Source organism: Nyctibius grandis, chromosome 5 (genome assembly GCF_013368605.1).
Source record: "Nyctibius grandis isolate bNycGra1 chromosome 5, bNycGra1.pri, whole genome shotgun sequence".
Lineage (NCBI taxonomy): Eukaryota > Metazoa > Chordata > Aves > Nyctibiiformes > Nyctibiidae > Nyctibius > Nyctibius grandis.
The window spans coordinates 90895850-90910970 of NC_090662.1; the positions used below are offsets into that span (position 1 = coordinate 90895850).

The 15121-nt window shown below is 43.3% G+C and overlaps 1 protein-coding gene across 1 annotated transcript in view; it reads left to right on the forward strand.

Moving 5' to 3' along the window:
- The first annotated feature begins 1228 nt into the window (after positions 1–1228).
- KPNA1 (karyopherin subunit alpha 1) overlaps positions 1229–15121 on the forward strand; it is a 63598-nt gene continuing 49705 nt past the window's right edge. The window contains exons 1-2 of the mRNA XM_068400953.1: positions 1229–1325; positions 13992–14125. Of these exons, the coding sequence (XP_068257054.1) occupies positions 13997–14125 (129 nt within the window). The 5' untranslated portion in view covers positions 1229–1325; positions 13992–13996. The remainder of the gene's footprint in view (positions 1326–13991; positions 14126–15121) is intronic.

The window sequence follows — 15121 nt, forward strand, 5'->3', positions numbered from 1 at the left end:
GTGCAATCCCCAAACGCTCTTCCCCTGCATCCCATCGTGTGTCCCACACCCCTGTACGCAGCAACCCCCCCAGCCCTAAGGGTGCTCTGGGGCTGAGGCCCCCTGGGACAGCCCTGGGAGGGGCCCGGACAGGGTGTCCCTTCTTGTGAGTCCTTAATTCGTGTTCCCACCTGCCATCGTGCCCCTGTGCTCCTCTGGGCCTTTGCTGGGCTGATGGCTCCGGGGATGGGCCTGGGAGCAGCCCTGCAGGGTGCTGGTTGGGCTCCCCCTCCTGCCACCCTCTCCCTGTGCTCCTTTGTGGGCGTGCAGATGAGCTGTTGTCACATAACCTAACGTACGTTCTCAACACGTATCACGGTTGACCAGCAGCTCTTGTGGCTTTTCGTGCTAACTATGAGACCAGCGACGACCGCCTGCGTTCGTTACCGCCGCTCTGCTGCGTTCAGTCTCAGAACCGTGCGATCGCTGTGAAACCGCAAACAGCTTCACCCGCACCCCTCCGCGTACGCAGAAGGCAGCAGCGCTTCGCTTGCAGCGGCGCGGCTTGTGGCGACACCGAGGCCACAGCTGGGTAACCTGCATCGTAGGAAGCACTAATTAAAGTGGAAATATCAGCTCGTTACGTCATCCCGGGCGGTAAAAGCCCCCGCGGGGGTCCCTGTCCGTTTCACCGCTGCCCGTCACGAAGCTCCCTTGCGGCAGCGCTCACAGGCGGCAGGTCACGGCCCGCGGCCGCCGGCGGCCTAGCACCGCCCTGCCATTCGCGGCTGCTGCGCCATGGCCGCCACGCTCCGCAGGGCAGCGCCCGGCCGCCATCGCCTCCGTCTCCGCGCCTGCCACCCGCCTGCCCGCCGCCCCTCAGGCAGGGAGGCGGTGTCTCCTCCCCCTCCCCAGACCCGGCCGCGCCGGCACCGCCCGCAGCACTACAGCTCCCGGCATGCCCCGCGCCGCACTGCGCCGTCCCGGCGGGAGAGGCGCGCCCTGTCTGCGGCTGCGCGGGGCGCGCGCTGCATGCCGGGAGCCGTAGTCTTCCCCGGGGCCGCGGCCTGAGGCCGTCCCCGTCCTGAGGAGGGCGCCGCTGCTGCGTGAAGCGCGGCCACCGCCGCCGCCGTCCCGGCTCGCCTCGCCTGGCCCGCGGGGCGCCGGAAGGGCTCTCCTTCCCAGAGGGCGTTGCGCTAAGGCCGGAAGCTACGCAGGTCGCTGAGCGCATGCGCGCTGCCGTCGCCAGCCAGCGCTGGGAAGGCAGGTCGGGAGGGAGCGGCGCTCGCGCGCCTCGGGCCCGAGAGGAGACAGCGCGGGGCCGGGCCGGGCCGCGCCGGCAGCAGGTACGGGGTGGGGGGGGGGGGAGCGCCGCCGTCCGCGCCGTCGGGAGCGGGGAGCCCCGGTGTCGGGCCTGCCCCGAGCCGAGCCGGCGGAGGGGGCGCTGAGGGCAGCCGGGCGGTGAGCGCGGCCGGGCCGGGCGCGCGAGGAGAGACGGGTCCCCGCAGGGCGTCGGCGGGGGGCGCCTCGGCCTGGGCTGCGGGAGGCCCCGGCCTGCGCGCGTGCAACAGGCGGGGGCCGCGCGGGCGGGGCGGGGCTGGCCGGCGCGGCGGGAGCCGCGCGCGTGGGCCGGGGCCGGTGGCCTCCCGCCGGCCCCGCGCTGCTCGCCCGGGGAGCGGGAGGAGGAGGAGGAGGAGGAGGGGGTCCCCGGGGAGCGGGAGGGCGGTAGGCCGGGCAGGTCCTGCCCCGGGAGCCCCCGCGTAGCTGGTGTGGCGGCGGGGCTTGTGCCGGTGGCGGGCTGCCCCCCGCGGGAAAGCCGCGCTCGGGCTTTGGAAGTCGGCGGGGTGGTTGTGGGGGAGGCGGGCAAATCCGCGCCGCAAGGACGAGGCTTCCCCGGTGCTGCTGCGTGCCGGCGGGACCGGCCGTGTGGTCCTGTGGCGGGACGGGGCGTGAGGAGAGGCCGCGCCGGATCTCGGCGGGGAGGGGAAGGGAAACTTTCTTCTGGGTCTTCCGAGCTTGGCCGGTTTTTTTCCCCCTGGTTATCTTGGTGCTACAAAAACTGTACCTGCTCCCTGCAAACGTCACCTCCCAGCCTCACGGTATCCCGGCCGCACCTTACCTCTTTGACTGTGATGAAGGGTTTGCTCTTTCTCAGTAGCCGTGGTGGCCGTTTCCGATCGTCATGTCTCCGGAGACCTTGTAACCAGCAGAATCTCGTCTCATTCATAATCTTTACATTTGTATTGCTCGTACAAGAATACGCGCGATGATGATTTTAAGCTTTGCCTCTTGAGGGCGTTTCATGAAAACTGAAACTCTAGGCTGAAAAGATAGGTCATGAGCTGTGAAAATACTGGGCTGCTGTTTCTGCAGAATTCCCAAATGTTGCTGAATGGTTGTGTTTAATAGTCTCTTTATCCTTTATTCAAGCTGTCGTTTCTCTGGGTTTTTTTGTTCGCTGGTGTATTTTCTGCTCTGCCTGATTGATGTTAATGAAAGGCTTAACAAAGTTGGGATACGTCTATGGGCTATCCAGAAATGGGATTGCAACTTTATTCCTATAAACTAGTTTTTTAAAAGCTATTTTGTATATAACTGTGGCAATTAAGAGTTGGAATAGAACAGTTAATAGAACACTGTGTAAATTAATAGTTGGAATCAAACTATTCTTTGGCATATCTGTCCTTGTTTTTATTGTAACTTCATTATGTTGCTCTCCCTGCAGCATTACCACGGGCATTGACGTGTGAACTAGCTCATTCAAAACAAGTTTACAAGTTTGTTTCTACTTGGAGTGTGGTTGCACGTTTTAATTACCCTTTAGACATACCCATAGGCACAGGGAAAATGAAGAGTAGCTTGAGGCACAGTAACATAAGATGACATGTGAGGTAGAGGTTTTTCTGAGAATGGGTTCCGTTGCCGTAATCTTTCGAACAGTGAGGGTGGTGAGACACTGGAACAGGTTGCCCAGAGAAGTTGTGGATGACCCCTTCCTGGAAGTGTTCAAGGCCAGATTTGATGGGACTTTGAGCAACCTGGTCTAGTGGAAAGGTGTCCCTGCCTGTGGCAGGGGGGTTGGAACTAGATGATCTTTAAGGTCCTTTCCAACCCAAGCCATTCTATGATTCATGATGCTTTACTTCCAAGAAACCTGACTGTTTTGGGGGCTTTGGATCTTTTTTCCCCCCTCTGTAAAACTTCTAAATAGTCTTTGTCACATCCCATCTCTCATTCCAACAGTGTACCAGGATGTTTACCTTTTGCTGTCAGCGTGCCATCCATTGATTTTTTTTTCCTAATGTTACGTTCTCTGTGTTGATGTCTTCAGAGCTGGCTTGCTTATGTGGTCCTGTATATTCAGCTGAGTGCTGGTTCCTAGAGAAGTCACAGTTCAGTCCATTTAGAAGGGGAAAGGCAGCAACAGCCCATGTCAGCAGCACTGACCAAAGACACTCTGAGAACTAAAAGTACTACAGTCAGACATTGTAGCAGTTTCTGAAAGGTTCTTTATAGAGACTTTTAAGCGTACATATTTATTTAACCAGGTTGTTTGATAATCTTATTTCAACTTCAGTGTTTCAGTACAGTGCTCTTTTCTCCCCCCTCCCCTTTCTGTTGAATAAGCTAAAGGGAACAGAATGGTACTTTTTTTTTTAGACTGTCCTGTATCTATCAGGCTTGCTTTATCTTTCTGTTTGTCTCTTTCTCCTCGAGATGGTGGAATTTTTCTTCTGAAGTGTTTTAGAAGCCACAGAGGGGGCAAAGGAGGGGCTTAACTCGTATACTTAAGAACACAAAAGGAAACTGTACCTTTAAGGGCAACAGTAAAGAAGTTGCAAGGTTGGAAAGCATAACTTTGTGGCAAGAGGTGAGAGGTTAATGGACGTAAAACAGTGCCCTCCAGAAAAATGGGAATCAAGTCTATGTGAAAAAGCATAACATATAGCAAATAAAAAAGAAAAAAGTGATGTGAATTAGGGTTAGGGATGTTAATGTAAATTGGAAACATAAGGGGAAATAGAAGAGCAGCAGCAAGTAGCTAAATTTAATGGATTAGTTTAAATATTTCTGAAGGCCAAAGGGACTAGGGGTGTGAGGGAGCCTTGTAGGCTATAAGCAAGATAAGAAAAATAAGACGTTAAAGGAATTACTCACATGACGAAATGTTGTGAATGGCTGAAATGTCTAAACAGGAGGTTCTGGGATGATGTAATGGGCAAACAACAAGTTAGAAAGACCAGACCACCTCTTTTTTCAGAGAACAAGAGTGGAAGCTGAACTGATATGAAAATTATCCAGCTGCATACTAAGGGGCTAAAGCCTAATGGAAGTCCTTGTTTTAATAATAATACTAATGAAAAAAATGCTGATGTAAATTGCAGAGATAAGGGGCAGTGATATGACAGCGAGTCATTTTTTTTCTACTCTGAAGAAAAAAATGTATCCTTAGTCTGCTACAGTTTTTGAAGTCTGTCAAGCAAGTAATGGATTAAACTACTCCTATGTTATTTCCAAGAATGAATGTGGGGTTTTCAAGATACAAAATGCCATCAGTAAGGTGCAAGGCCCATAGAAATATCAGTATTTTTAAGTTATTTTGAAGAAGGTAGAGGAACTCTGGAAAAACAGCTAAGGTAAGTTTAAATGAAACACTCAGTGAAAACCTTTGCTAAATATAAAATCTGTAGAACAGTAGGACTGGAAGTTATATTATGCCACCTCGTGAATGTCTTGAACTGCATTAAATATTGTGCAGGCTTAATAATTCATTTTCAGGATAAAAAGTAGAGGTAGTCTAAGGCAGGTGACAGACAGTAAATTGCCTTTCACCAGAATTGGTTTAAAAAGGCTGTTAGGAGGAGGAGGATATGAAAAAGTAGTAGAAAGTAATGGTAGAGTGGACATCACATTGTCACTTCTGTTGATCCATTCATGTAAGACAGGAGTAAATGGAGTTCAGTGACATAAAAGAAATTTTAAATTGGGATAAAGTGAATACTTTATTGAAGCATAATCAATGCTTAGTGTCGTGAGGAGGCAGAAGCTAAAAGCATTAGAATTGAAAGAAATACGATTGTGTTCCTGGATGTATATAGAGACTAATATACTCTGAGTTTTAAGAGTATGCCATAAGACTTAAGATTTAGCTAGTCACCAGCTGCTGAAAGCTTCCTTATGATCTGGAGTAATTATTTTCTCTTTTTCTATTTTTATTTGGTAGTTCAGACTGCTTGCCAGGCTCATCAGGAGGACTCATATGTTCTGTGAGAAACTAACCAGCTTGACACACACAGATCTTTATTTTATTTTGTTTTTTTACAATCTAGGCATGAAGTTGAGATTGTACATAAGTGATACGCTGATTTTAGAAATAAATATCCCATGGCTAAACATCCTGCATGTATTTATCTCCAAACAAGGCATTGTAAGCCTACCAAATCTAGTGCTAAATCACAACTTACATTTAAATAAAATCAGATAATAACGCTGTGATTTGCTTAGATTGTTGTGACATGTTTTCTGTCTGAAACAGGATGCGATTGCCTCTTAAAAGATGCAAGACTCATTTGAATAGCTTCCACATGATCACCTCTTTAACTGCCTGTGTGTTCTTGTTTTACCTTCTTTTCTATTGTGAAATGATCAGAAAGGAAAAGAGGTGTCTTTGGGAGTGTGCTCTGTGTTGGATTCCAGAGCTTTTCGTAGGAGGGGTACTAGGTGTAAATGGGATGAGGGAGGCAGACTGAGCCTCATCAAGCGTTGAAGTGCCTGCGGGTTTTGGCTTGATGCGGCTGATACATCAGTATTAGGAGGCTTTTGGTTGCTGGTGTCCAAAGCTAGTATGAAATCAGTAGAATTTTGACTTACTGTTATTTTGTGCTTTTGCACGCTTACCTGCCATAATGCTGAGTCACAGCAACCAGCAGATTTGTTGAAGGCAAATTTGTCATCGGGGGAAGCATGAGGTAGGTTTGGTTTCAGTACCTTCTGGCATTCACAACCCTAAGCAAAAGTTGCTTGAAACTACGAAGTCAACTTAATTAATAATTTAGTTTATTTTTAACCTAATTTGTTTTAACGTGTCTGGGATTTCTTATTTTCATGCTGCAAGATGCTGAAAGGTGTACTCTTGCTCCCTTGTAAAGAATGTTTAGGGCATGTTAGGATGACTTTTTTTTTCTGACACATGATGGCTGTCAAATTATAGAGATGACTGTTCTTTTTCAAACGGTCCAATTTTTAGATATGACCTCACAGAAAACACATCGTGGGTCAGCTCATTCTGTAAGTGCAGGGAAGATGTGCTATAATCTTAATCAAAATACAAATGAATCTCTGCTTTAAAAGAAAAACAGATTACATTTTAGTTTGGCACACAGGAATAATCGCTTTTGTTATTTTGTGTCGATGGGCATGTTAAAGTGAAGGGTTTTTTTTTTAATGTTAGTATAATCCTGTGAGGCTGAAAAGTTTAATTCCCCATCACTAGCTGCTTTGTTTTACGACTTGTGGGAACTTTTTGGTTTCAGGTTGATTGTGGACTGTGGGGTTATAGAAATCAGGGTAGTTTTGTTTTGGGGGTGATTTTTATTTTCATTTAAACAGATTTATTGCGCTGCAATGACTTTGAATGCAGTAAAGGAATTTTGTGTTTGTAACTCAAAGGCTCGGTTAAAGAATTTGTTTTCCTTTTAAGTTGACCTGACTTTGAGAGTTGGTATTTTTGCATTCTTGCTCAAGTTAAAAGCTTTCTGGAACTTTGAAAGATATACCTCAAGTCAAAATGGACTTCTAAAAAAATGTAACTCGAAACATGTTGGAAATACTTTGGCAACAGTAGATGTATAGTGAAGTACTAGATATACAGCGTGTAGTCTTTTATTGATTTCCCCCCCCCCCCCCCCCCCCCCCCCCCCCCCCATTTGGTAAAACTGTTTTTCCCTAAACTTTGTAAATGCATTACTGCTTAATCTTTTCAGTGGTGTTTCCTACAAAAAAACCAAACCAAAACAAACCATGATCTTTAAACTTTTAAGGATCGGCTTAAGTGACCGGTTGTATGGCTGTCAGTGCACCTAACTAGTTGTACAGGCTGATGTGCCAGATCAGTTTTTGAGACAGCATCGAGTGTCAAATAATTTTATTTCTTAGTGTGTTTTTTTTTTTTCTTCAACCAGAAATATGCTTCCTTGGTTTTTTTTGTTTTGTTTGTTTCTATGTGCTTTTTAGTGTAAAAAAGGAAGATCAGGGGCCTGGCCAGCTGGTGTTGCCCTGACTTGAGGCATGTCTCTTAAAAATCCCTAATTTTGGTGAGCACAGATGATCTTTCTGAATGTTACTGGGGAGTATAATCAATTGGCCCTTCAAGATTAATGATTTTGAAAAAAATACTTTTGATGTAGTTATTGTTTGTTTTTATTTTAAATGTATTTTCTGCCCTGTTTTTTTGTGGGAGATGCGGAGATCACATTGTTGAAATGGGACATCCCTACAACCCTGACATCAGGGGTCCTCAGCACTGTTCAGATAATGCAGTCTATTTTATTTTCTCCCTTTTGTTTGCTTTCAGGCAGGTCTTTGGTATTAGATGAACAGTCAATATTGAACATTTAAATTAGCCTATACTTTCATGTTCCATATTGTGTAAAATTGTATGTCTTTTCAGGCCTTGTATTAATTGTCTTAAGTTTTAAGATTAGCCTCGTTTTGGGCAAGTAGAAGTCCAACTTGCCAAATGGCCAAAGAACTAGAACATGCTGAATTTTCACAGATTAAGTGGATTAATACTTGCTTTGCTATGTCACGTGCTTATAAAGGTGCTAGAACAGAAACAATTGTCAATTAAGGCCTATTACTGGGCATGGAAAAAACCGTGAAAGACTAGGAAGCCTGCGTAAGGAACCAGATTTGAAAGATACAGAGGTGGGCAGCAATTCTATGAAGAAGTCTCCTTGCTACTTCCAGTTTTTGACAGACGGTTTCTAAAAGTCTGAACCCTGTTTCAAGGCTATATATGCTATCTGTTTTTATCTACAAATGTTATATTCCATTTGAAGCTCCTTTAATCTTCTGGCCTTTTGGATAGCAGAAGGTGGTGGTTCTGTTCTTTCTTCATCGCTCTTGTGTGATGGTTGCCCTAGGAGTGTGGGTCCGTGCTGTTCTGCATAAACTGAAGTCTCTCATTCCTGCTGGTGCACAGCACTCGTGCCTGCTGCTGCAGCTTTCCCAAGCCACAGAAAATGAAATTTCGCTGATCGTTTTGTTTCCTTGGTAGTGCTAGGTTTTGATATATCATCAGCAAAATTTACTTTGCAGGTCTTTACAAATACTGTAACTGTTAATTTTGTAGTGCCCGTGAGACATGTTTCCCAATCCCATTTTACAGCTAGAGAAAGTTAAACAAAGATTTTAGAAATCGGCTGTGTTGTGCTTGAATAGCTTTTTGTAGTTGAGATGGTTAAACATCCTTTCCTCTAGGTGTCCTGAGCTTTGCAAGAGTCTTAAGACTTTGGAAATTAGAAAGTAACACCCCTGACCCTCAGGTGATACGGGTGTTTCTACTGGTGAGCATTCCCATAGACCCCTATAATCCAGTATGCTTTGTCAAATAATTTTACAGAAGAAGCTGATACAACCTCACCAAAATGTTTATGTGATTTAGCCAGTTTTTCAAACAACAGGAGGTGGCAGTGGAGAGAGAAGTCTGCAGATTTTCTGTATTTTCTTTTTCCTCAGATAACACTGTCAACAGTGTAGAGACTTGGTTGATGTGTTTTCATCTCTCTAGGATGATGGCAGATGTAGGGTGTTGCTCTAGAACTTTTTTCCAGGGAAATAACATTAATCCCAGATGATACATTTATAATTCTATGCCATATATTATTCATGGTTTTATTATGAAGACTTTTCATTGTCTGTCACCTCCAAGAAAGCTGACAGTTTATTTTCACAAAATTTAAATACTTCTGTTAGCATCCGGAACCTGTTGCCTTTGAATTGTCAAAAAGCAAATTAGAAGGACTTTCCAAAATCTGCACTTCATGGGGAAAAAAACAAAGACATTTGTGGCCAAAATGTTGGATTTGTAGGGAGTGTTGATGAGAGTAATGAATGACCAAGTGCTGCTTTCGAGGGAGTTTTTAAAATTGGATGAGTCTTCTAGTCTCTCACTAAGAGTGTCAGAAGATGATGCATCCTGTAATCGGAGGTCAGCGAATTGCTCAAACATCTGTCCAGGCTGTGCTGTAGGTGTTTGGCCTGATATCAAGCAACATGGTTGTGAGGAAACTTTAATTCTCTAGGAGGTCTACAGTCCTATGGCAGAACCAATAAACAAACAAAAATCTGCTTGGAAGTAAAGGTTTTGTAGTATAGCTGAACCATTTCTTGCCTTGAATAATTCCAGCTTCTCTCACTGCTTGGAGTTCCTTCCGTCTTGTCCATGCAGTTTCCAACACACGTTGTCCTTTCAGGGCTGACTCTGCGTCTTGTATCTTCACTGTCTCTCTGGCAGCAATCTAAAGGAGGGACAGCAGTTTGAAGGTACAGTAGAGCTCACACGTATGCCTCCAATCAGTCCTTCCCTTCTGACAACTGCCTCTGTTGGTTAGGAAACATAGACTGGTAGTATGTTGGATCATAGATCTTCAAGATAACTTTTTTTATAGCTTACACTGTTTCTCTTCAGCCTCCTTGTCCACCTTAATTTTCAAGTCTTCCTTTTCCGATATATTTCCATTAGAAGATAGAATTTCTTGTACAGGTCTACACTTCTGAAATACTTTTTTTTTTCTTCTTATTCCAAAGAAGCAAAGTTTGTCTCTACCAGTCTTTAATATCAGCAGTGTCTTTGGTAATCTTAGTTTCAGTCATCTGGGTTATACATACCATTATACAGGTCTGAAATTTGTAAGGCCTTTATTTTTACACCTGGATACCTCTGACGTGTGGAATATCCAAGAGTATTAGTCACATGGCATTCCTTCTGGCAAAGCCCTGAAGTCTAGTGACAGTAATATCTGATTTAAGAAGGCAGGGAGTTCATTTTTGTTCCTATCTAGATGATTGCTTGGGACAAGGTAGGTCATCTCAGTAAGTGACTGCGTTTCTCAGTGCCTCTGAATTTCTTTGACTGACGAGCAAGGAGAAATGCAGTACTTTTCCTTTCTTCTAGAAATGTGTGCTTAGAACACATCCACCTTTGGTAGGGTACTTGTCTCGATCAGCGAAAAAAATTGGGGATCATCATTTCCTTCGGAAAATGCAGATATTCAGGAATAGATGGTGTTTTTAATTTTACAAATTTTTTCATGGCAGCCAAACTGAGGAGGAGAAAGTCTCGTATGGGGTTTGAGTGGTGCTGCACAAAAAAACAAAGAATACACCTTGAAAACTCCTCACCAGGTCACCACAGGGTTTTTTTTCTGTAGATGCACGAGTATCCAAAAACCATGGAAAATACTATGCTATCTTTAGGAAAGAAAAGATGGGTAGAACATTTCCATGACAACCACCACAGATTTTCACCAGAAGTAGCATTAATTTTGATAGTGCAGAGAGGATCCAGGGTTTGCTATTTGCTATGAAGAAATTACAATGGGTGAATTTAAAGTGACCATTGAAAGGTTTTCAGTTAAGCCACAACAAAGCTGCTGAAGACGAGTGAGGCAATTTGAAGTTGTTTTGCCTCTGTGGTTTAGGCTGGGGGAAAGGCTACATCCTGAAAAACGGAAGAGGAGATTTTTAGCAAACGATCCTTGGATGACTGTAACAACTGACATAGGATTGTTATATTTTCAGTCCTAAAAAAATAATTTGTGTGCTCAGACTGAATAGGTCTAAAGATGGTAGCAGTAGATGTGGGCTGGCTGAAATCCTGGATGTGGTCATTGAATTTTTCACCAGTAGTCAAGGAACCAGTAAAAGAATGATGAAGAAAGAATTGATTTTAGGAGATAATTGAGGATATTACAAAAGCTGCTTTTGGAAAGTAACTTTGGATGTAATAGTTATCCAGGTTAGATAGCCACATATCTGTTTTATACCTGCGTATGTGTTGGAATTTTGTTTATTTACTACCATTGAGGGACTACTATGAAATAAATTACTGAACTCATTGCTAGTTGAATTGGTAACTTCTCAATGGTGAAGGGAGCTTAGTTTTTTCACCTTTAATAGAAGAAACTGTCTTCCCAGTCATTTGGTGGTAGGAATTTGTAGGAAGGCTTTACTCTTAGGTAAAACACAATACACTATTTTGAAAGGATTTTAAGTGTACAGATTACTCAGAAAATAGAAGAAGGGGTTAGTCAGCAAAGTGAGCTGTCTTGAAAGTCAGAAATTAGCACAGCCAAAAGTTGCAGCTAAAGCTTTTAAAGGGTGTGATAAATAGAAGATAATTCTTGTGAAGCCATTAGGTAGAGGGATTGAGTTAAAGTCAGAGAATTCACGTAAACCCTGTGCCTATATTTTTCAATAAACGAAACGATGATGTAAAGTACAATAGGAGAGGGCTAATAGAGCTCTGAGAGGAAAATTAAAATTATTACCTTAAAGTCAGAAGCAAAATTAATTGAGAGAAATTAATACACAAGTTGGGAGATGAGGGGAAACTAGGTAAACAAATACAGTAAGGAAGAATACACTAAGGAAACTTGCTGCTGCTGAAGCTGGGTGGTGTCACTGATGTTTCGAAACACTGGAACATCGTACAGAGGGGCTACATAATAGAAATGAGGTGAAATTCAGTGTTAAGAAAAGACTGTTCCCTGTCAAGCATTTCTTTAAGTTAAGAACTTTAAGGGATTGAAAGTGAAGGTGTGAAATGACCACAGGAGCTATCAAAGTCCTGAAATCCCAAATAAAGGCAAATATAATCTTCTGAATTTGAGAAGACGTGTTTCAGACAAGATGGAGAATTATTAATAATGTCACAGAAGGCCTGAGATCTTATCTGGGCTGTTGTGTGTGCCCGTGTTGTTCATGTTCAAGGGCCTCTTGACTAGAGTGGCTGCAAAGCCATTTTCCTGTTAGGCACGTCCTTTTAGCTCATGGTTGTCGATGTGGTGTTTGAGTTCATTTTGCTAATTCTAAAATATATCTAATATTTCTTTCAAAATGTTTTAGAAACAAAAAAAATGTTGTACTCTGAGTATTTGTTAGCCTGAACTTCTTTTTCCAGTTAAAATCCAGGGCTTCCCCAAATGGGTTATATGTTTAATATACAGGTAGTAGTCACTTAAACTAAAAACGGGAAGAAAATGTTACTGCCAAGCATATTGCAAGAAACATGAACACTTTAAGCTCAGACACCTAAACACGGGAAGAAGGGGGTCTCTAAGCTGTTAAGAATGATGTAGGGCACTTCCTGCGTTCTGAGATTTATCTTTTTGTAGGACCTTTATTAAAAGAAGCCGTTTCAGGAAGAGCCTTTTCAGCAGAATTAGGCTGCTGAATTACTTGACCTATATGCTCAGATTTTTATGTTGCATTCAGTGCAGTGTGTGACTGATCTTGAATACAGTAGTTTTATGTACCTTAACAGGTTTTTAAATCTCAGTTGGCAGAATACAGTAACTCTTGAAGTGACGCCAGAAATATCTTCTGTGAAAGTCAGTTCTGATCATCAGAATTCTTATAATCAGTTGTCAGGTAGCAGCGACTTGAAAAGAGGCTCTAATAAGAAGCATATTTGGATATCCTCTGTTTTTTTTAGTCCCTTAAAACTCTTGGTGCTAACTGAAAGAAGAGGAGGTTAGAGTAGACTCGATTATACGTTTGTTGTATTTTAAATAGGAAACCTAAGCTGTTGAGAGTCTTTATACACCCATGTTGCTTCGTTTTGAAGTAAAAAGTACACAGGAGATCATTTATCACCTGGTGATTCTGTGCTTATGGAATTTGAGGCAGGTAGCATATTTAATACAACATGTTAGGGCATTTGAAAGAGACCTTTAAAAGCCCTGTAGAGTAACTTTTAATATAGCATAGTTTCCTAAATTTTGTATTACACAGTTGCAGATACTTACAACTTATTGGAGGTTCCACATCTGTATGAAGATGCATGGAAATACTGAGAAGTTTAGAATTTGGTTCCCAGTCTTTTTTGGATTTAAAGGGGGGATGTAAGGGGAGAAGTAGCAGCAGAATGGATTACTAAGATTTGAGACCTGATCCGAAGCCTATTGATTTAAGGGGGCATGGTATTTCCGCACAGTTTTATAGCTATTGTTTTACGCTAAGTAACTCCAAAGTGCAGCATTGTACATGTGAAAATCGTCATGGGTAGCTATAAATGCTGATCCACTGAGTTATGCAAGATAGTACTTGGAAGTCATAGACTGAAAAAAGGCCTGTCTGCATAAACAGCGGCAGGATTAGAGGCTGGGGACGCAAAGCAGGGGAAGAATAGCACTGCTTGCTTTGCAGGAGTGAGCATTTTCAGTGGTTAAACCATCCTCACCTAAAATTTCTCCCTCCACTTCATTTTTCTCGTAGGTCTTGTCTGGATAGAAGAAACACAGAATTGTGTTGTATTAACTTAAAATGTGGATTTGGAGTGCAAAAAAAGCCCCTGTAGTGACTTGCAAAGTGAATTAAGCTAAAACCCCCTTCACTTCTGAGTGAAGACAAGGGAATTTAATTAGCTGGCTAATTCCCTGTATGGAGAAATGTTAAGATTTATTAGTGCAGCTTTCTTTTTAGCCCAGGCTGGATCCTCTGCTTTACAGATCTCAGTTCTTTCTTAATATTTAACTTCTTAATGCCTTGCAGCCTCAGTGAGTGAAATAAATTTGTTGGTCTGATGTGAAGAACTGGCACACCGAAGTGACAATTCGGTGAAATTTTGCTTTACACCTTCTAAGTTGTTGGAAGTTAGGTGGTGGGATATAGGGTGGCAGTGGCTGGAAGTGCATGGCTACAGAGATTGAGATGGAGACAGAATATAAAATGATGTCTTGTTGAAGAGTAGTTGTTTTCTGACTTCTCTTTTTAATTGCATTGTAAAGGAATCATGACGACCTCAGGAAAAGAGAATTTCCGACTGAAGAGCTACAAGAACAAATCTCTAAACCCTGATGAGATGCGTCGCAGACGAGAGGAAGAGGGTCTTCAACTACGGAAGCAAAAGAGAGAGGAACAGGTACTGTACTACAGTTGTGATAACCGTAACAGTCCTTAAACAGTCTTGTCTTGCACTGTCTCTAGCTCTTTGCTTCTCCCAAGCCCCTTCTTATTTGTTCCTGCCCTGTCTGATTCATACATAGTCAGTCTGAAGTCAGAGTCACTTGGAGACTTTATTGCCTCTTCTGCAGGTGGCACAAAACTTTGAGTGAGTGCTCCTCATTCCTGCAAGTGTAAGATTGGCCAGAGCAGCTTGGCAGGTAAAGGTGGTTTGAACAAAGCTGTCTGACCTTGCACTGAAGGTGATTGAGGATTCGTGGTTTTTTATTTGTGTTTTGGTTTGTTTGGTTGGTTTTTGTTTTGTGGGTGGTGGTTTTTTTTTTTTTGCTACTGGAGTTGTGATGGCTCTAATCTCTGTTCAAGTGGCAAGCTGGGGTGAAATGGAAGAAACATTGCAGCTAGAATAGGAGGAGAAGATCTGACCAAGTCCTTGTAAGTTGTAGTAATGATTTTCTTGAGGGAAGAAATAATTTGTTGGCCTGATTCTTCTTGGTTTTCTGTCTTTAAGTTTGAGTTCATTTATGAATTTACAAAAGTTCATGCTATGTTTATGCCCATAAGGCTGGTAGCTTGAGTAGTGAATTTAGTATATGTTGTAAGCAAAATGATTTGAGAAAAATGCTTGGAAACAAAGCTTCTCTACCGGCTCATGTCTTGCTACTTCTTACTACTTCATTCGCATTGCAAAGTGGCAGGTGCTCTGCCCGTTTAATCAGAAAGCAGCAGCAGTGACAAGACATGATGAAAACAATCTTCTGATAAAATCCGGTAGCACTGAACAGTTCTTCCTTTTGTTGTTAGTTGTGTTCACTGGAAGCTTTAAGGGATTGGTTAAATTTTAGACAAAGTTATAGTGAAGCCTTTTTGATCAGTGTTGACGTTTCTAGAGTTAGAATGAAGATAGTAACATGCTTGTGTTTTGAATGTTATGTCAAGTCTGTAGTCTGTTCTATTT